General features: G+C 43.2%; 8 protein-coding genes across 8 annotated transcripts; 4 read left to right on the top strand and 4 right to left on the bottom strand.

The window, feature by feature from the left end:
• Positions 1–293: 293 nt before the first annotated feature.
• VTP01DRAFT_6461 (uncharacterized protein) lies at positions 294–3,018 on the top strand (the record flags this gene model as incomplete). The annotated part of the gene is made up of 5 exons (XM_069385365.1): positions 294–827; positions 899–1,488; positions 1,550–1,750; positions 1,814–1,971; positions 2,027–3,018. 5 exons carry the CDS (start codon positions 294–296, stop codon positions 3,016–3,018), a joined length of 2,475 nt encoding a protein of 824 aa, XP_069242834.1.
• A 297-nt stretch (positions 3,019–3,315) lies between these two features.
• VTP01DRAFT_6460 (uncharacterized protein) lies at positions 3,316–4,039 on the bottom strand (the record flags this gene model as incomplete). The annotated part of the gene is made up of 3 exons (XM_069385364.1): positions 3,316–3,603; positions 3,671–3,771; positions 3,829–4,039. The coding sequence occupies 3 exons, from the start codon at positions 4,037–4,039 to the stop codon at positions 3,316–3,318; spliced, it is 600 nt and encodes a 199-aa protein (XP_069242833.1).
• A 1,893-nt stretch (positions 4,040–5,932) lies between these two features.
• On the bottom strand, positions 5,933–8,054 carry VTP01DRAFT_6459 (uncharacterized protein; the record flags this gene model as incomplete). Its single annotated transcript, XM_069385362.1, has 9 exons — positions 5,933–6,077; positions 6,143–6,264; positions 6,326–6,381; positions 6,441–6,765; positions 6,828–7,045; positions 7,116–7,321; positions 7,390–7,672; positions 7,742–7,755; positions 7,828–8,054. The coding sequence occupies 9 exons, from the start codon at positions 8,052–8,054 to the stop codon at positions 5,933–5,935; spliced, it is 1,596 nt and encodes a 531-aa protein (XP_069242832.1).
• Positions 8,055–9,323: 1,269 nt separating this feature from the next.
• VTP01DRAFT_6458 (uncharacterized protein) lies at positions 9,324–12,454 on the top strand (the record flags this gene model as incomplete). The annotated part of the gene is made up of 11 exons (XM_069385361.1): positions 9,324–9,391; positions 9,449–9,580; positions 9,641–9,681; positions 9,751–9,839; positions 9,909–10,335; positions 10,402–11,372; positions 11,429–11,730; positions 11,794–11,857; positions 11,922–12,153; positions 12,211–12,361; positions 12,412–12,454. The coding sequence occupies 11 exons, from the start codon at positions 9,324–9,326 to the stop codon at positions 12,452–12,454; spliced, it is 2,520 nt and encodes an 839-aa protein (XP_069242831.1).
• Positions 12,455–12,570: 116 nt separating this feature from the next.
• On the bottom strand, positions 12,571–12,888 carry VTP01DRAFT_6457 (uncharacterized protein; the record flags this gene model as incomplete). Its single annotated transcript, XM_069385360.1, has 1 exon — positions 12,571–12,888. One exon carries the CDS (start codon positions 12,886–12,888, stop codon positions 12,571–12,573), a length of 318 nt encoding a protein of 105 aa, XP_069242830.1.
• Positions 12,889–14,889: 2,001 nt separating this feature from the next.
• Positions 14,890–16,164, top strand: VTP01DRAFT_6456 (uncharacterized protein; the record flags this gene model as incomplete). Its single annotated transcript, XM_069385359.1, has 1 exon — positions 14,890–16,164. One exon carries the CDS (start codon positions 14,890–14,892, stop codon positions 16,162–16,164), a length of 1,275 nt encoding a protein of 424 aa, XP_069242829.1.
• A 599-nt stretch (positions 16,165–16,763) lies between these two features.
• VTP01DRAFT_6455 (uncharacterized protein) lies at positions 16,764–18,256 on the top strand (the record flags this gene model as incomplete). Its single annotated transcript, XM_069385358.1, has 7 exons — positions 16,764–16,983; positions 17,046–17,143; positions 17,218–17,464; positions 17,533–17,609; positions 17,678–17,777; positions 17,831–17,998; positions 18,054–18,256. 7 exons carry the CDS (start codon positions 16,764–16,766, stop codon positions 18,254–18,256), a joined length of 1,113 nt encoding a protein of 370 aa, XP_069242828.1.
• A 281-nt stretch (positions 18,257–18,537) lies between these two features.
• VTP01DRAFT_6454 (uncharacterized protein) lies at positions 18,538–19,378 on the bottom strand (the record flags this gene model as incomplete). The annotated part of the gene is made up of 5 exons (XM_069385357.1): positions 18,538–18,705; positions 18,768–18,903; positions 18,965–19,083; positions 19,154–19,212; positions 19,270–19,378. 5 exons carry the CDS (start codon positions 19,376–19,378, stop codon positions 18,538–18,540), a joined length of 591 nt encoding a protein of 196 aa, XP_069242827.1.
• Positions 19,379–19,403: the final 25 nt, after the last annotated feature.

The following is a 19,403-nucleotide window of genomic DNA, read 5'->3' as shown; positions in this document are numbered from 1 at the left end:
TGAAAATGGACATCCAATTGCTTTGCTGCAGCTGAGCTTATACTGAGACGTCTCTCAAGAAACAATTTGAAGACTTAGCTTTGCACTGGTCCATGTAGAGCTCGTATATTCCGTTATAGAACAAAACAGCACTCATTTATTCGAGTATAAAAGACATCTGGCCTTGAACAAACGCGCTTAAACGGCATATGTCTAAACTTTCTGCACTGACTCCAGAAATGGTAGCATTACGTCAAGATATGCTTGCAGCATACAAAGATTCATACTTTCCTTTTTCATATGTTTCCATAGCTATGGAGTTATCGCCAAAACAGCTACACTATTTTAAACGAGAATTGCTGAGGATACAGCTTCGACAGGAGCTAGAAACATTTCGGAGGCACTTGGATCTACCTTCGTTGCTGCAAGGCACAGATATTGTGATCGATGGCGATACTCAACATAATCTCCAACATGACGATGTTCCGTTTATACGATACATGTTTCAGCATGCTGTCATTGAGTTCCCGTTGCTGAAAAGCGATCGGCAACAGGAGTTCTGGAACAAGTGCCAAGACTTTCTGAACGAGCTTTACAAAGTACGACTCAACACATATGCGCCTAGCCATGCCGAAACTTCGCAGGGACGGGTGCTCTTGTATAAACTCGAGAAAGTGTTGCTTCTGGCTTTGAACGTCGGTATCAAGACAAAGCAGGGCCAAGAAGAAAGTATCAAGGTCACTCCAAAAGATTTAGACGATGATAATGCTAATCTCCACGGCGAAAATGTCGCATCTGCCTTGGAAAAAGGCCCGCAAAGAAAAATTACGGTGGATGTAGTTACTGTGGTAAGCATGCTTTTTGCAATACACGATGATGCGATACCTTCTTCTGACACATAGTCGGCCTCCTACGAGAGAGAGTTGTGGAGGGACAGCGAGCATTTCTCAGAGGCTCAAATACCCACGTGGAATTTATCGTCAAAACTATGATCGAGCAGGAAAACGCAGAGCAAACGTACTTTGTGGCGCACCGGCATGGAGAATTTAAGCAGCTGCATGATAAATTGAGATATTGCTGTCCAGGCACCAAGATTCCTATGGTGCCGAGCAAAGATACACGCAGCAAGAAACTGGGCGATATGCATCGTGAACAAGATCGCATTCTACTTCGAGCATACTTGCGTCGGATAGCCAAGGATCGCATACTTTGCGCGACGGACATATTTTGGGATTTCTTGACAAAGAATCCCGTAATTTTGACAGACGAGGAAGAGGAAGATGCAAAACGTCGCGCAGAATTTGATAGAGAGAGAGTTGAGCAAGAAATTAAGTTCAAAAAGCATGTCGATGAAGAAGTTGTCGCCTTGAACGACCTGATGGAGATGCTCAAGAATCGAGTTATGCAACCGGGCGGATTAATGGATATGATGGCATATATCAAATCTACCGAGACATTAGGTGATTTGCCCGAATCCTTACGGAAGGCTTTCGAATGGGGGAGAACAAGGCAGGCTTTTTTTTTTTCTTTCGCGGACGACAGGAACCAGTAGTAACGATTCTGTTTATAGCTTTGCATATTCACTTCACAATCACTTTATCGTGGATGATGCTGGCGCTGAGAATGTCGCATCTCTAAAGAGATTGCATAACTTGATTCCATACCGGGTGCTGGCCGCTATCTTGAGATACTCTAATCCTATGGCGATGGTTAAAGGCATAATGGATATGTTTCTGGCTCAACCTTTTGGAGGTCGCAGTCTTTTACAAAGGTTAGCTATCGAGGAGAATACATTAAGATTGCTGCTGAGCTAAGCAAAATATGCATTATACAGAGTATTGCTCGCTAATATGAGCACAGATGTCAAGACTTTGCAAAAAGGCATAAATGATCTCGAGCAAAGCATCAATGATCCTATATTATGTCAAAAGGTAGCCATTGCAGTACAGACAAGCGATTTTGAAACATCCGCTGTGGACGCTAATTATAGCGGTAAGTAGTCTGGACGGATGCCGCAAAGATTTTGCTCTGAGAGATAGCTTTACAGAAGTTCCTCCTGCGATTGAAATGCTACGGCTATTGTGTAACGAACATTTTGAGCCGAATATAACAGAGCAAGAGCTTCAAGAAAAAGGCTTAGGCAAAGACTTGACCAAGCAAGGAAAAAGAAAACTTAGAGATCTGTATAAACTCTGGACGTTGAGGGCAAAAATGCATGAGCAAGAGCTGTTGATGTCACTCGTGTTCCAAGGAGTCACTGGTGAAATCATCAAAGAACTCTTTGCGATATTTTATCAGCCTCTAGCACATGTTTATAAGGCCGCCGATATCAGTGAATCTGTGCATGATTTTGCAGCATTTATGGACGATCTAATCAACCTTTTGGATACTTTGGACTTTGCGAACGTACATAGCAACACAATCCAACCGTTTATTGATCTGGTGAAACGACATGAAGACAATTTTTATCGATTTGTCCATAGGGTTCATTCACAAGATTCTTCACGCCTCTTTGACGAGCTTATCGAATATATCGACAATCTTCTTGGATCACTCACGCTTGGTATTTATCGAGGTCACCCTCTGGATCTTGACAAGACGGTTGAAAAGGCAGGTCTCACGCCAGTCGATTACCCAGTGTTGAAAGCAGAGATCGATTCTATCTGCGAATTTCGACGTCTACAGAAGCTACGTTACCTCGAGCGCACCCGTAAAAAAGCCGTGGCTCACAAGACCCATGAACAGCAGAACTATGAAGAGCTCTACCGCTTGTTTCCAACCAACACGGAAGCCATAGGCATATTCAAGGAGATCCAGGAAATAAACGAAGCAACCAGCAACCACATAGATAATCAGAGTTCTATACTTGCACAAGACGAAGAAGAAACTGACGATGAAGCTTACGTTGACGAAGAGAAGCCGACACAACCCAAGCTTAAACTGATCCCACAGATTGCACCGTTTTTCGTCCGTGATGTGACCTCTCTTATGGAATGTGCATTAGCCCAAAAGCATAAAGATGCTGTTGACTTGAGTTAGCTTGTTTTTCAATTATGTATATACGCTACTTCTCGTTATCAAGACAGATTAATATATAGGATGCATTGCAGAATGCGTGCAATTCGACTTATGAAAAATAAGCAGATCCACAATGAATTGTAATTCGATGCTTATTTCTGACAACAGAACTGCTTGGTTACAATCGACTGATACATGATTCGTAACATCTTAGGCATTTATTGGAAATCATGAGTTAGCACATATTGCAGATCAGTGTACGAAGACTTTGCAACCGAGGAATGTTGCTAGCTTTAAATGTTGAAATGAGAGCATCTGCTACCATGTTTTGGTGCCAGTTTTGTTGATTGTTCTTAAGAGTATATGACTTAAAGTCTCCCATCGCTCTACACACTCATCAGCTGTGTGGCGACCTTCCAGTTTCTGTTCTAATTCATGCCATTTGCCACCACGCAGTCGGGACAGCACATGCTGTAAAAGAAGCCGGTCGTCATCTTCTGTCCACGGGGTACCATCCTCCTTGACTGACCGCGCTTTCTGGACTACGTGATCAATTATCGGCCGAGCGCCCGAGATCTTGCCAAGATGATGGCATTTTTCTTGTTGCTTTCAGAAGAGCATTTTGGAGTTACGATAAACCCGAAGACGAAACACATGCAGCCTGTATGCTTACCACCTCGTCATCCCGTACATCCATGTAATCATCATTCGCAGCACTGCAGTGACCATCCTCTTCCAGGATCTTCATGAGCTCATCCAAGCAACGTTGTTTCTCTGGAAACTTCCGCTCTTAGGTTCTGAAGTGATAAGTATTTTACATTGTATACTTGCCTCCACGTTTCAAACCATAAGGCGTCCCTGTTTTCTGAAAACTTCGTATTACATTTCGCACGGAAGTAGTGGAGATATCTGCAATGCGGCTGATTTCAGCATCGCTTGCGTTTGCCAAGTGTGCACCGATTATCATCCATCGTTTGCTTTCTGGAATGGAAGGTCTTCTTGTGGACATGAGGACGAACAAGTTGGCCAAGTCCGATATCATGCAGAATTTAATGCGCTGTCATGTGCAACGATGGTCAACTTGCACGACTAGGTACCCAGCATGCTTATCCTCCGCAAGTAAATTATGCTGAGAAGGTGGATGGACACGGATTTGGTTAGCTGGATAGTGAAGGATAGATCAAAGGCATTATTATCTGGATGTATCTGGATGTAGACTACTCTAGAAATATTTCAACATGCTATGCATAAATAGTGAATGGATATGTTTTCATGCTGTACTACCAAGTAGGAATAGGAACGATTATTATCTATTGAAATAAAGGTACTTTATTGCCCCTAAGTGCTCAAGTACCAGGCCACGAGGGCCTCACTCACGTGTGTAAGTGAGCCATAAGTATACATGAATGAAAAATCGGACGAAATCTGCAGGGATTCTAGAAATGTCAATTATTATCTTGGGTCGTTTAGGATTCATTTTCAATACGTTCTTATTCGCCGACATGAACAAAATAGAAAAAGAAAGCCGGAAATAAAGCAAAGGAACGCTAAAAAATACCGGCGGGACGTGTTGCAAAGATCCAGAGTCAACAAAAGAAGACTTTGAAAAGGTACTTGCAATTATATACAAAGCGACAATCGCATACAGTTCCAAGGTGCAAAGATCCTGACAACAATCAATGGTCAGGCGAACCTGTCGGGAAAAGATTGATATCCGGAAAAAGGAAGTAGCCTTCTCCGGACAACAATCCTTCTTTTTCGGACAACTTGCTATTGGTTTTGAATTTCATTATCACCTAATGGACAGTCTTATAGGATTGAAACAATACTTTACAGTGATGCTTCTTGTTCCTCTATTGAGCTATTTCCTAATAATTGGTATTGATTTACCATGTTTAGCACGGTGATAAATGTAATCATGTTAAGGTGCATAGAAGCATCCCGATTATGAAGCTTCCTTCGTCTTGCCAGACCTATTCTCAATTTTCACCACTTCTTCTGGCAATATTCTTTTTTTCCCGAATGACTGCTTGGGTTCTCGCCAGGCGAGTTTTGAAAGTTTAAACAACAGACCTCAAAGTGATTAAGTATCGGCTACGCGTTCATGAAGAATTCCCCAGTATCACAGTACTTCATTTATAAGTATGTACTGTGTGTCCTATCCCATTTGCCTTCCATATGCACACTAATCCGACCCAAACGCTTCTTAATGGCTCTGAAAGGTGGTTGCTTAGCTCTGTGAACTGCTAAAGGGGCATACGCAATTCACAAAATCATTCGAAACAAGGTATTTACTTCTAGATGATGGTGCTCTGCGTGTTATCCTTCCCTGGCCCATCCTCGCCAGCTCTGTTCTTCCAAGTTGTATGCTCAGATTCATTCTCATCTTTTATGGTGGACCATGTGGCATATTCCTCCTTGAATGCATATCGATCTACTCAAGTAACTCTCTGTATCTAGTAGAAGCACCCTTCCGTCCGGGCATGATGTTAAACTGCCTGCAGTGCAATAGCTGGAGCACCTCCCCCTCCCCAAAAGTGTACAGTTGTACATTGTCTGCTCCTGCGCCCACGTCTGCCCTGTCCCCAACGATACGTGGCTTTCGTTTTTGAGCGGGACAGCAATAAACTTGTTGCATGTATAGATAAGTATGCTTCCTGCTCATTGCCTTTTCTAGTTTATTGGCAACGTGGATGATTAGATGAATGCTTACAACTAGTTAACGCCAATACGCAATGAAGGATGGCTAGCCCACCAACCGAGTTCAGCCATTCGCATTTTTCTAAGAAACCATTACCTATACCTCCTGGCCAACTAAAACTACCCAACATGAGTTTCCTAAAGGAGGATCATTTGATTGACCGAAAAAAAAGTACGATTGGAAAACAACACTGAATGTGCATGATTAAATTATTTAGTAAGTAAGAGTATATCTCTAAGACAGAGTCTTTTGAAACGTGATCGGCTTGGGAAGCTTGAACGGATGCGCTTCGGTGTTGAAGACATAATCATCCAACGACATGCAGCTAGGGTCAACAAAGGTCAAATATAGATACTTTAAAGTTTCGGCAAAGAAGAAGCTAAATAATTTCAGCTTGGTTACTACATGGCAATCTTCATTCCCGATGCAACCTTGGACACTTACCTCTCTTGGAAGTCACCTTGATTTGCTGCAATGTCAACGCTATTTACATTGTTGTACATGGTATACCCATAATCAGTTTTGGTATATTTTTCAATGGCTTGGAAAATCTTCCATGCATCATCCTAGGTTTCCAATGTTAACGTATGCTCGCTTACAAATAAGAGACGATGTAAAACTATTTACCTGATATTTTGTATCTCCTGTGACACGGAAAAAGTAGAAGATGCTTTCAATAGTTTCTGAATACTGTAGTGTTAGAGTGATACACGATCTCTGGAAAAGAATACTTTATACGCACCAGGTCGCAAATCGTAGTACTTGGTTTCCACGGTGAAGGGAGCATCGGCGGTGGCACGCTTACGGCGGAGGTGACCGAGTTTCTCGCCAAGCTTTTTGAGCGCGTTTGCAGCATCCTTCAAGCCTTGTGAAAATTTACCCAGAGGACCATCTGTAGCAGCCTTTTGCGGCTTCCAGCTCCAAGATTCAGGGGCAAGACCCGTAGCAGTGTTTTCCCAGATATTCATGCAAGAGTCCATAAATGTTTTGGCAAATTCACCAAATTCGGAAGTGTCGGTATTCATTTGACTCATTCCGAGCAAAATGTTGCCTGGCCAGAAACAAATCTAGATGGTAATTAGATCGGTCAAAAAGGGTGTTTAAGTATATATTTGTATTGTAAATATACCAATTCATCCGAAGAATAGGTAACTGTGCTGTTGTTGATGGAGGCAACGTATTTGATATTGGGATTTTCTGCGGTTGGCGAAAGGAGATAAGTCTTGATGCTGTTAACGGACTTGACCCATGTATCCATGAGCTTCTGGTTTGAGCCACCCAATAAAATATAGTTCTTCGACAGGTATTCGTAAAAGCTATCACCACCTGCGCCTACGGTGACAATGCCTAAAAACGGAGTAAATACCTTTAGACTCAACAACGCGCGCAGATTGATACATTAATAATGTCTACGTACTGCTATTGTCTGGTGTAAAGTCATTGACTTTCCAGCTCGTTGGATACAATCCAGGGAGTCTTGTAGGTTGCTCCATTGCCCTGTTAATAAGATCATTTGCAATCTTTGCATATTTATCATCGCCGGTGATCTGGGACAGGCGTGTGAACTCGAGGCTGTAGGTACCGAATTCTGCTAAATTGATTGTCGAGGTCTTTTCCGGGCCACTGTAGATTTAAAAATTTTAATGGAATTCGATACATGGCAACAACTTGGATATCCAATAATAACTAACCTGCCTACATCCATGAACGTGTAAGGAGCGCCTGATGGTGACGAAAATAGAGGCAGGAGTACGTTCTCTGTCAATTCGACAGCCTTCTTGACAAGCCCAGGGTTTGGACGAAGATCGTTCGCCGATAGCAATCCGCCGAGATACCGGATACCAGTTTCAAAGCCTTTGGCAGGACCACTCTTGGTTTTGGTAAAATCCGTCTTGAGCACGAAATCAAGAGCTTTGTCGTATAAATCGTCGAGACCCATGATTACCATGGTATCTATGGCATCAAAGATGGTAGCTATTAAGATTACGTAACATTATAAATACATGTCTCCTTGGAGTTAGAGCCATAAGTTTCAAGGTTTACCTCCCCATCCACTCCTGATTGAGTAATTTTAAACGATTAATATATGTGCTACATAGCAATATGATGCACCTTTTCTGAACCCTTACAATGTGTCGTCGGCTCCTTTGGATTTAGGCAGTGATTCGTCGTGCCCCCAGGCATATTTCACGTATCCGTCGTAAGCATGCAAGAATGCTGCTTTGATTGCATCGCTTCGAGCGTTAGAAGACGCACATTCTGGAAAACTGCCGCTGGATGTTGCAGGTGCTGCAAAGGATGGAGCAACTTGAGAAAGAGCGTAAAGCATAAAGAGAGACTGAACGGCAAGCTTCATTTTGCCTTGCTGTCGATTGGATCCTCGTCACAAGGGAAGGGAAGGAAATGTAAGGTGGTAGAATGGCTTGCCGTAGTTAAGGTAGGAGAAAACTTCGCCAGCAATTGCCTTGTAGTCGGTGCCTTTTATAAAGACACACGGATGTTTAGGGTACAAGGTCTCAAATACAAAATCCTTCTATATTTGTTATATCATGGCAAGATTGTTGTCAAAAGGGGTCTACATGGAGTACCAACGATTTTCGTTTACGATCACCCCTATTGCCCGTCTGCATCGCTGTTTATTATTTGCCATCTCCTTGATGGAACCAGTAGCATTTATCTCGATATATTGGCTCGACTTCTTGTCTATGTATCAATTCAACTTTTATCTTCTCATTTGCTTTTACACCATGCAATGATATTCTGCGAATTAAAATATTTTCGCCGACCTTTGGTCGCACAGCGAATTGCGGCGTACAACAAGCAGTTTACATCTACAGATTGCATTTCCTGCAAAAGCCAGACAGGCTGAGTTGGAGTTTAATGAAAAGCAGCGGGAATTTGGAGTGGAGGAGATCGGCGAAGCAAGAATAAAGAAGCAACACCAGCAGTTCTTTGTCCAGTAAATGGCTAGAGTTCTAAGTAGAAGGAGTAATAGACTTGGCGCATTCCCAGCCAGTCCAGCCTTTCAATGAATCTTTCCGAAGCTTAGGTTGGAAAAAAAGGTTGTACATCATGAGATGGAATTGATGCAACATATCATTGTGTCCATTAATCGAGACACTAATAATGCGAAGAAAAACTCACAATCTCGCCTTTATCTCTTAATGCTGCCGCAACCCAATCTCTGCTGTGATGCTATTTCTTTGATCGCTTTAAATCCGATATTTCTACGCAATGCACGTCCTGTGCCTATTTTGAGATTTCATGCAGATATCGTATATGTAGCACGAAACTCAGTCTTGTTACATACTTTCATTGCATTGTTTCCTTCACGTTGGTACTGCGTTACTGACATATAATGAAATAAATGCGGACGTTTCTACTCTTCAGGGTATGAACATGATGCATCGAAACGAGGCATAAGAAATCCTCTGTCTACAAGACTGTATTCTTTGTTGAAATATCATTCTTAGTGATCAATTTTACTAGAGAGAATGGAGAGTGTGTTAGTGTCTTAAAATTGATTTGCATGGGCGGGATGCATTCATGGTATCAAGTGACCAAGAAACTTGGCCTTGCCATTTAAAGGCATCCGCTGGTTTGACTCGACTCTTCACTGCAATCGATGCGCAACTTGCTGCTCTTGACATCGAGTGTCTTAGCTCTTTGCAAATTCTGTGAGAGCTGCGGCATGTAAGGCTGTAAAGCGGGTAAAAACGAGCTTTAGCTTACCTCCATTCAAACATGCAGCTCTGTCCACAATGAAGTGACACACAGATCACTGGATCTTTTGCGACCCTCTTCTGCGATGGAGAGCGAGTATAAAAATATACTTTTGCAGTCCAAGAGTTACATTCAAGCGGGCTCCTTCTTTCCAGACTGGTACAAGCTGAAAGGAATATGCAGTTCTGCAAACATTGGTGCTGATAGATAGTCGTTCAGGGGCTATCAATGTTTAGGATACAATCAGCAAGCGGAGGATGGTGAGTCTGCCCTGAATCTCGAGATTGATCAAACCTGTAACAATCAAAATGGTCTATACCTCTTTGAAGCACACTGGGCACCTTTCATAAGAGCGGCTATCGATCATATTCGAGAGAATTATCCCTCAGCGCGTTTGAGCAATGATCCACATGTCCAGGTAGTTACATGATAGCATCAAGCGCAGATATGGATCTGCTGACATGTAAAATGATATCTTGACCGTCAGGGTTTGATTTCATTTGTATATGCCGTCATGTCACACGACGTAGCAGATGTACGATGGCATAGTCTGCAGGGACTCACGGGCTATTTTATACAAACTATGGCGCACCTGAACTTCCGCGGCAGCTACAATGAAGCACACACCGCGGCTGATGCGGGCGGAGAATTTACCTTGCAGCATTTCAGTCATCTTCTGTATCAAAATGCAACCTGGAAGATACCTTTACGTGATGTTATCGCCATCTACACGCGCTTATACAAAGATAACAATCAGTCCACCCCGATACCCGACGAAGAACACTTGAAATTCTGCGTAACCACAGCATTTGCAGCATCCAAAATGAACCATAGATTTGGAAAATTCTTGTTTGGTTACTATGGCCGGCAGAGCCCTTTTCTCGTAGAGCAAGTTGTAGACTTTCACAAAGGAGGCAAGTGGATGGTTTGCCAAGCACGCTCATACGTGCTTTCCCGGCTAATTACCAGTGCATCCTCAGGATTGCAAGATATGGCTGCCAGTGTAGCTGAATGCTCGACCGATATATTCAATGCACTCGAGTACGGGCACCAAGGGATACGTTTGTGTGGCAGATATTTTGATGACTCTTCGTATGATGCATCACTCCGGAAGCGCGTGTGGCGCCCTGATCCGGTTCAAAAACCTCCGGAAGAAGAACACTGGAAGGATTTTATGGAACAATTGTACGACAGCACAACAGGCATACTAAGTTTGAGAATTACAAACGAAACATTTATTCAAGAATTACCATTTGATCCACCGGCTGATATGCCAGATATTGTTTCTCATCAGCAGGGACAACCCTATCTATCCTATCAGGGAATAGACAATATACCCAGAACTCAATCACCTGAATGCATCCAGCTACATTCTAGACAGCCGCTTTTCAATGACGACAATGCGCCTTCAAGCATAACCATGTCTTTACCTGCATCTTCGGTAGCGATCGGACATACAACTGCTGTGGGTGACTTCAACGGAGATGGCGATATGGATTTAGCTATCTCTGCACCATATCACGACGGCACTCGTTCCAATGATCTTATGAATGGCATCGTACTTATTCTCAACAACACTGGAAATATGCTATCAGATAATGATGGTTCCACGCTTTTTGACGATATCCGCAAAAGATCATGGATGACTTTAGAAGGTCACATAGCCCATGGCCGGTTTGGATGGAGCATGGCTAACGTTGATTTGAACCAAGATGGCATAGACGATCTGGCTGTCGCTGCCCCGTTTGCAACCGATTCAGGAGGATATGTGGATATTTATTTTGGTCGAAAAGGTCAACAATTGGACACAACACCAAACCTTCGTGTCCAAATCTCGATGGAGAATACTGAAGGTTTTGGTTCATTCATTACCGGCCTTGATGTTGATAACGATGGTTACAAGGACCTGATAATTGGATGCCCATATTGTCCGTATGCTGATATGGAGCAGGTATCTTCTCCTCATTACCTTACTCCCCAAATTCAAGTCATTAAATATTTTCGTAGGCTGGCACTGTATATGGGATACTTAGCAGTCGTCACCATGCTCTAGAAGATAACTTTTTGATATCTCGTCCTGATTTCAAGATATTGAGCACAGTATTCCAATCTTACGAACATTTTGGTGCTTCCATAGAACTTGTCCGTGACGATATGGGCAGAACTACTCTGCTGATTGGCGCTCCTGGATACAGGACGACTTCTTTGCAATCTGTTGGTCGAATCTATGCCTTTGAGATCGGACGTTTTGGTCTTCCGGCTCTTGCTTGGGTCATGCAGGGTACGAAGGAGTTCCAGCAATTCGGCAGGTATGGCATCCAGGTCATCGGCCACCTATTATACTATGCTGACTTCCTTTTGCCTTTCCACAGTGTAATCACTGCAGGCAAAGGAACAAATACAGTAGGACTCGTGGCTATTTCAAGTCCTTCAGAGGTGGAGATCCGGGAAAAGGGAAAAACATCGATTGCCTAAATATTTATACATGAAATGTATCCAGGAGACGCAAAAGGGTTTAAAAAAGCATTGGCAAGCCGGTGTTGTCCGACAGTACGACTGGAAACTGCTTTCAAATTGTAACAAGGGCAGCTCCACACGCAGCATCCACTGTGGGCTCGTCAAGGAGCTCCGCGGTCAGCAAACCACAGGGCACCTCGGAAAGGCAATGGCATTTTTTGACAACAGTCAGCAAGACTATGGGTTGTGGGTTGGAGAACCCCTTGCTTTGAGAGGTAAGATGGGATACATTTTAGGTACGCAGGATGAGATCGAGTGAGCTATGCGCGTAGAAAAAGGCCGAGTGTACAAATGGTCGCTGGCCGAGGACGGACTCAGCTGCGTCAACGATGAGGCTGGAATGGCACGATTCGGTTCGCATATACAACCTCTCGGGGACAATGCATTAGGCATATCCTCGCAACTTTACAGTCACGATTCTAGGTAGCTAGTAACATCTTGCATTATGCCGTATTAGCTAACAGAAATAGTAGATTTTCAGGTGCGATTCATTTGGTACAAACAGATTTTGCATAAACGAATAATATCATATATATAAAACATTTTTTACTCTTTTTGCTTTTCTCTTTCGGGATGAAAAGAAGATATGCTAATTCGAGAGTTTAAAGAGTATAATGATCCGGAAGGTTTCATCAAAGAGGACTGAAATCATCGCTAAAGCCGCTCGCCAAAGGGTCCGAAATTGGGTAGACGGGCGAAGACGAACCTCTGCCACGACTAACGCCTCGTAGCATATCAGCTCTTCGTAAATCGAAGAAATCGTCGCGTATCTCATTGTAACTTCCTTGACCTGGAATTGGAAACTTTCCACTAACTATCAAGACCGCCTCCTTCTCTTCTTCGATTTGAGCTTCTTCCTGTGCCAGATCCTTCAATTCATCGCTGATTTTCGACTTGTTTTTATACCACGGATTAGGTATGGCCGAAGGCGCAAATGACGGCAAGATCATTGTAGGTAACGGAGACCGAAGTACGTAATAGCAGGTCTAGCATACTGTGATCCGCCTTAATTAGACCCCATCTCCACAAATGCCTAAAATTCATTGGACAGCCCTGACAATAATAATCTTGAAGTACACCTTTTCCAAAAATTCATGTCGCTGCAATTTGCCGTTTTGGTGTGTAAAATGTACAATAAAATTTCACAAAATGCGACATTACTTTTGGGAAAAAGTGTATATGTTCACTGCCCATAAGGTTACTTTCTACGACTGAGAATCTATTAATATGTTACATAAAGAGGAGTTATGAATGTCGTAGATCGTTAATACTTCTGTTTGCAACTATTATCCAGCTCGAACCGTATCAACTAAGACGTAAACCCTGACAATGCGCAGCAGTTCTTACTCCAGAATATATGTAAGAAAGGCTGGTTGCACTTTACACGACAACTACCCCAAAGATGCTTGTAGTGTCAACAAGAAATGGGGCAGATACATAATTCTGCAGCACGCTTTCGAAGGGGGAAGGGACAATTGGCCCACCTAAAGCTACGGTACATCTGGCCCCTAGATCAAAGAATCCTGCAGGTCGAGAACCCAAGAATTTTTTTCGGTCGAAAAGCGATCTTATTCGTGCTAAAACAGGTGTCAATGCTGATTTGCAGTAGCACAAACATGCAAAAAGAACATTTTAAGGAATGCACTGCGCTCGAGATTGTAAATGATTGGGGCAGGGACGGATCCCAAGGGAAAAACGTGCCAAGAACCAATTCTGTCGTGGAGCATCATCTCATTGCTCACCTTCTAACAATGGCTTTGAATTTTGATCATTTCTGTCTACTTTTATAAACGAGGAACGGAGAATGAGAGGATAAATGTGCTGAACTAAGAATGCTGCAACATGGATTTTAAGTAAACATTTACAAGATATTGTTTCTAAAATTACATAATGGGAGCTGAAACTGCGTTAATAGTCTTGTTATTTTCCTTTCTGTTGACAGGACTGCCAATGGCATGATATCATGTGGTTTTGCGTATCTGTAAGGATTTTGTCTCAGCGTAAAGAACTAGAAATGGGTTTTGTTTTTGTCAAATGCGCAAAGCGCAGCCGCAATATGTGTTAAATCTTTATGGAGTTATCACACACACTCTCTCTGGGAATATGCAATAAGAGACGTTGATGACATTGTGCAGCACATTATCAAAATATGCGCGCTTGTTGACAGAGACTGTGAAGACAGCTTCCACATACATGTCCTGCACGACAGCGCGTTTCTTGTCATGTTAGGAATCCTCTGCTCCAGTGGATTTTTCCGCGTAGCTGAACAGAAGTAATGTGACCTTCGTATGTAATTTGTAAAGAAGTTCCTTCTTAGTATATATGGAGCTTCAAAGTAAATTCGAAAAGACTGCCAGATTTGAATTACAAGGGCATTAAAATCCAGGGGATGGTCCGGGCATTCTTTCAAGTATAACAGCGTGGCTGCATACATAATTGTGGTTCTGTCTGTGGAAGCTATTTGTAGGTGACACCCGTTCCGACCGATAGCCGTCGGTCAAATTAAGGCATTGGAAAGGACCAAACATTAACGAATGAAAGAACAGCCTGTTCAGTTATTTGCCTTATAAGATACCTTCGGTAGTACGCAATGTATCTGTGCCTAGATATGCCTGAGCGGGACTTTTTTGTAACAAGGACAGTGGTGGGGTAAATGTGGAGCGGGTACATTAGGCAAGGAGGAGGTGATGGGTTCCACGGAACGGGGCGTCATTCAAAAGGGACATTTTCCATTTCCTTTTTTCTTTTTTCTTTTTTTGTTTTCCTTTCTCATATTCCACCACTTTATGTATGTTTTTGCAGAGTGTAAGAGAATGTGATCCAAAAAAAGCAAGGAAAAAATTCGGTCTGCAGAAGCGTCTGACTCTATCATCCTTGATCTACAGACCATGTTTAATGGAAGCAGTTCTTTTACTATATATGACGACCCTAAGCAAACTGCTGCGCGGTCCATGGCTGACGCTGATATCATGGACCTTTCTCAAGCTGCAGCTCCTTGTACTATGACGAGACTCATGAGTGACGGCATTAGCAAGACTTCTTTCGACGACGGTAGCCAGCGATCGAAGGAAGATTTGATTGAGCAGGCAACTGCACGCCTCCGACGACGAATGCTGCAGGACCAGCTTTCGAACGTTATGCAGCAAGTTATTCAGACGCAGAGTCAACTTGAGGTATTGCGTGTCGAAACAGCAGCAACTATTCGAGCTGTGGAAAACAGCGACGATTCAAAATGTCGTTTGGATTCGCTTGAACGGCGTCTTGTAACACATCAAAAGCAGCTTCAGCGACTCCAGAATGCCAGTCGCCATGTTTCGCCGCCTGGTTTACCGTCGTTTCCGTCATTCTCTTCGACGATTTCCATGTCAAATATCTCGTCGCTTTTTAGTCGGCAAACGGATGCTCGTAAAGACGACAACAGCGACGACAATCAAAGCATCGCTTCAAGCGTTTGCAGTTCGTTGTTGGATCCAGATGAAAAGGAAAAACGTCGTTTACGGCGTGAACGCGTCAAGAACCATCGTCAGCGTTACGAGCAGAAACGTCGCATGCATTCAAATGACTCACACTGCACTGATGTCGACTGGAACGACCACGTCGTGCCCGAAAGGCCATGCCTTGTTGAAGATGCAGAAAATCAAGATGATGATGAGGCTACGTGCTACCCAACCATTGTGCCTGCGCCTGCTCCCTCAGCTTTTGAACCAGAAATGATTACACCGTCAACTTCCTCTTCGTTGTCTGTTCCTCACGGTCTTGACAATGTATCCAGTTTAAGACAAAAATTTATGGGCGATACTTTTGGACGCCATCCACTTTCGCCAATTACGCCTGACTTTCCCCCAGACAACTTTCTCGAATTCTTTGAAAAGCCTCCACAACAAAGGAATACGCTAGAAGATGGCGCTCTCGGTTTCCTCGATCGCCTTACAGATTATGCAGACGACGGTGGACTAAGTCCTGAAACGGATAAAACGTTTGGATATCCTGACAATATCGTCTGCTACCAGCCTCGTCCGGAACCATGTTCGTTAACAGCCTATGATCTGGCATGCATAATCCTGTCTCCCACGGTTATGGCACGGTATGGCCTACAGTACATAGCATCGATCGTTGGCGCCGCCTTTGCCTGTGGATGGAGATGGTGCAAATTCCTAATCATTTTGTTTGCCGCCTTAATGATCAGCCTCATTAACGGTCCTCAAGATATATTAGATGTTTACTAATCTTGATCTATCTCCACTTCTTCTGTTCTTATGCCTTTCAATGATGGAACCCGTACATTCTTTACCCATGTCAGCACGATACCATTCCTTGCGCCTCCTTTCTTCTTGTTTTGATTTTGGCAAACTTTCCATTCGCTACATATGACCTGATTCCTCTCTGTAAGATCCATACTATCCCTTTACTCTCTCTACTCCCATTTTTTCTCGCTTATCTACTATAGCTACTACTGTACCATTTTTTCTCTTTACCATGATTGTACCATATGTACAGCCAAAAGCCATGTTAACAAAAATTTACCCATATGTCGTCCCTTATCCATGAAGGAAAATAAAGTTCAAGAGTCTATTTGCTACAATGGAAATGTCTAGAAGTATCTTTACACTCTGCTCTCAAATGACGATTGGAATGCTGATGCACAGGATAACTATATCTGATGGCGCACTTTATTCAAGGTAGGTAGATCAAGAATGTAATTTGCTTCAACTTTACAATGCTAACGTTGCAGCGCATACCTGCGCAGTCTTCATGTTTCGGATCAAAAGATTGGTCTCAGGTCCAAAAAAGGGTTGTCCTTTTTTTTTTCAACCTGAGAATAACTATGCCTCCAGACACATCCAATGTTCAGCATCAACGTGACGACAATGTCTCTCCGGATCAGCAAATGAACCAGCTGCTCGAGGAAACACCTTTTCTAGACGTTGAGGTCTCGAGTACTGCGCTTTTCGACGGGGCATACCAAGTTGTGTCGTCTATCTTTCCGTCCTGGCAACGAGAACATGTCAAGTTTGTACAATGCAAGGACGGCATCACCAACCAGTGTAAGTCTATTGCAAAACAGGAGTTTGGTGATATCACTGACTTTCATGGTATACACACATAGTGGTTCGAGTAACGCATATGCCTACGGATTTTTCGGTGCTTGTCCGGGCTTATGGGAAAGGATCCGAGCTTATCATCGACCGCAAACAAGAAGTAATTGTATGTAAAAGGTACGGAGTGAGGATGCTCAGGCATATGTCTAAAAGCGAATATATGTTTCCCATTGATTGTAGAATCTCGTCACCTTGTCTGCACAAGGACTCGCACCTCCCTTATATGCTCGCTTCAGAAATGGGTTGATGTATGGCTTTATCAAGGGCAGAGTATCGACCTGTGAAGACATGCGAGATCCGAAAACGGCGAAATGGATTGCCCGCCAGTTGGCAAAGTGGCATAAAGTACGCTTGCCTCAAGATCAAGTCAAGAAAGGACCGCTTAAACAGAAACTCTGGCCAACAATGCGTAGCTGGCTGCAAGAAGGTAGAGTATTGTCAGCTGACGTAAGGTTGATTTATACAATGATAAGGGGATTCATACTCTTCTTTAAGTTCCCGATAAGTACGATGATCCAGTAAAGCAACAGATCTTTTCGAAACGTTTCGATAAAGATATGCTCGCGGAGGAGGTGTGTGACCCGCGAAGAAGGAAGATCGTTTGTTCAAATGACTTATATTTCTCTGGTGATATTTATAGCTGGAGAAACTTATTCTTCGCCTAGAGCCTCTTAATTCACCTGTTGTGTTTTCTCACAACGATCTACTCTATGGAAATATCATCTTTGATGATGAAAAAGGTATGCCACCTATGGACCACACGTGATGGCTGGATACTGACACGTGAGGACAGAGGAAGCTGCGTTCATCGACTACGAGTATGGCTGCTACGCGTTCAGAGGTTTCGACCTCGGAAATCACTACAACGAATTTGCAAGCTTTGACTGCGATTATTCCAAATATCCAGACAAGGACTTCCAACTTCAGTGGTTTGACTGGTATCTGACAGAATATAATGGAGGTATGTACTTTACAGCGCAGTAGATGATTATCCGATTAAAAGTCGTCTTTTTTAGTCAAACCTTCACAGGAAGAATTGGAGCATCTTTACAAGGAAGTCGAAGGCTTTTCATTAGCATCGCACTTTTATTGGGGAATTTGGGCACTTATCCAGGCCAAAGTATCTGACATTGACTTTGACTACATGAACTACGCCGTTCTTCGCTTCGATGAATATGAAAGACGGAAGTCTATTGTATTCTCTTCCTCCGCCTTGTAACGTAGACTGGCAGACAGACGACCAAGTCTCTAATCTCCAGACGGAGACTGTCACATATACCTGGTTACCCACGCCATTCTTTTTTAGTGCATAATGCACGAACACACATTAGAATACTCGTGCTTTCCACGATCACTTCAGACTCGAAAATGCCATTATACTTTCTGTTAGCATCAATTTTTTCAATCAAATGATGGATTGAATAAAGAGAAAGAGATCTAAACAAAAAGACCGGCTTGATGAAAAAGTTACAAAAGACAGGTATGTGAGGAAACCAGAGTTTACATGCCCTTGATGTATTCTGGGTGTTCCTTGAAGACTTGGTTGATGATAGCAATAATTGATTCCAAAGCCGCGAGCCACTCCTTCATCTTTTCCAAAGCAGCGTCAGTGAGGACACCGATCTTTTCGTAAAAGTCCTTTCGATAGGGGCAAGCCTTCATAGCGAGCTATAAATAGATCTCGATTAGTCCGCATACATAGACCGCAAACCTGTCTAGATGACACGTACAGCAAACACAGGACGAACAACCATGCTGTGGTACTTTCTCAATGTAGCCTCATATGCCTTGGTGAAAGACACATTCAGTTCTTCATCGGGATTCTCCAGGTTGCGGCGCAGAGCCTGTGCAGTGAAATCAAGACCACTGAAAAGGAAAGAATGTTTTTAGCACGCTGCAAAGCTTTCTGTTAAAAGGCGGTGCATACCGAGATAACCACAAGAGACCTTCGGTGGCGACGCGTTTCTTTTCAGGAGCCTCGGTGGCAAGCAAGTTCTGGAGGGTATCGTTTGCAGTAGGGTTGCTGAGGTAGCGATCACGGATTTTCTGAAGGTAAGTAAACAAGCATTTGAGTCAATAATGATACTTGTTTCCCGAGAAGCGTCGAGTATTTTACCTTGATGTTGCCGTTCATATCTTTCTGAACGACCGAGAAGGCTGAGGAGCCGAGCATATCTTTTGGGCAGAGTGTAAAGAACGTGATGAGCCTCGTAACTCGATTAGTCTACGTACCAAAAAGCTTGACAACGCCCTCGGTAGCTTCCAAGAACTGTTCAGTTTGAATGCCTTTAGAGACATCGACATCGGTGTAAGAACGTGCAAGATTGTCAAAGTAGCTCATGTTGGTCGAAAGAGTAACGGGAGTA

The sequence above is a fragment of the Rhizomucor pusillus genome (assembly GCF_041956525.1).
Source record: "Rhizomucor pusillus strain CBS 183.67 unplaced genomic scaffold VTP01scaffold_3, whole genome shotgun sequence".
Classification (NCBI taxonomy): Eukaryota; Fungi; Mucoromycota; class Mucoromycetes; order Mucorales; family Lichtheimiaceae; genus Rhizomucor; species Rhizomucor pusillus.
Note: the sequence above shows the minus strand (reverse complement) of the source record. Positions and strands in the feature narration are given on the sequence as shown.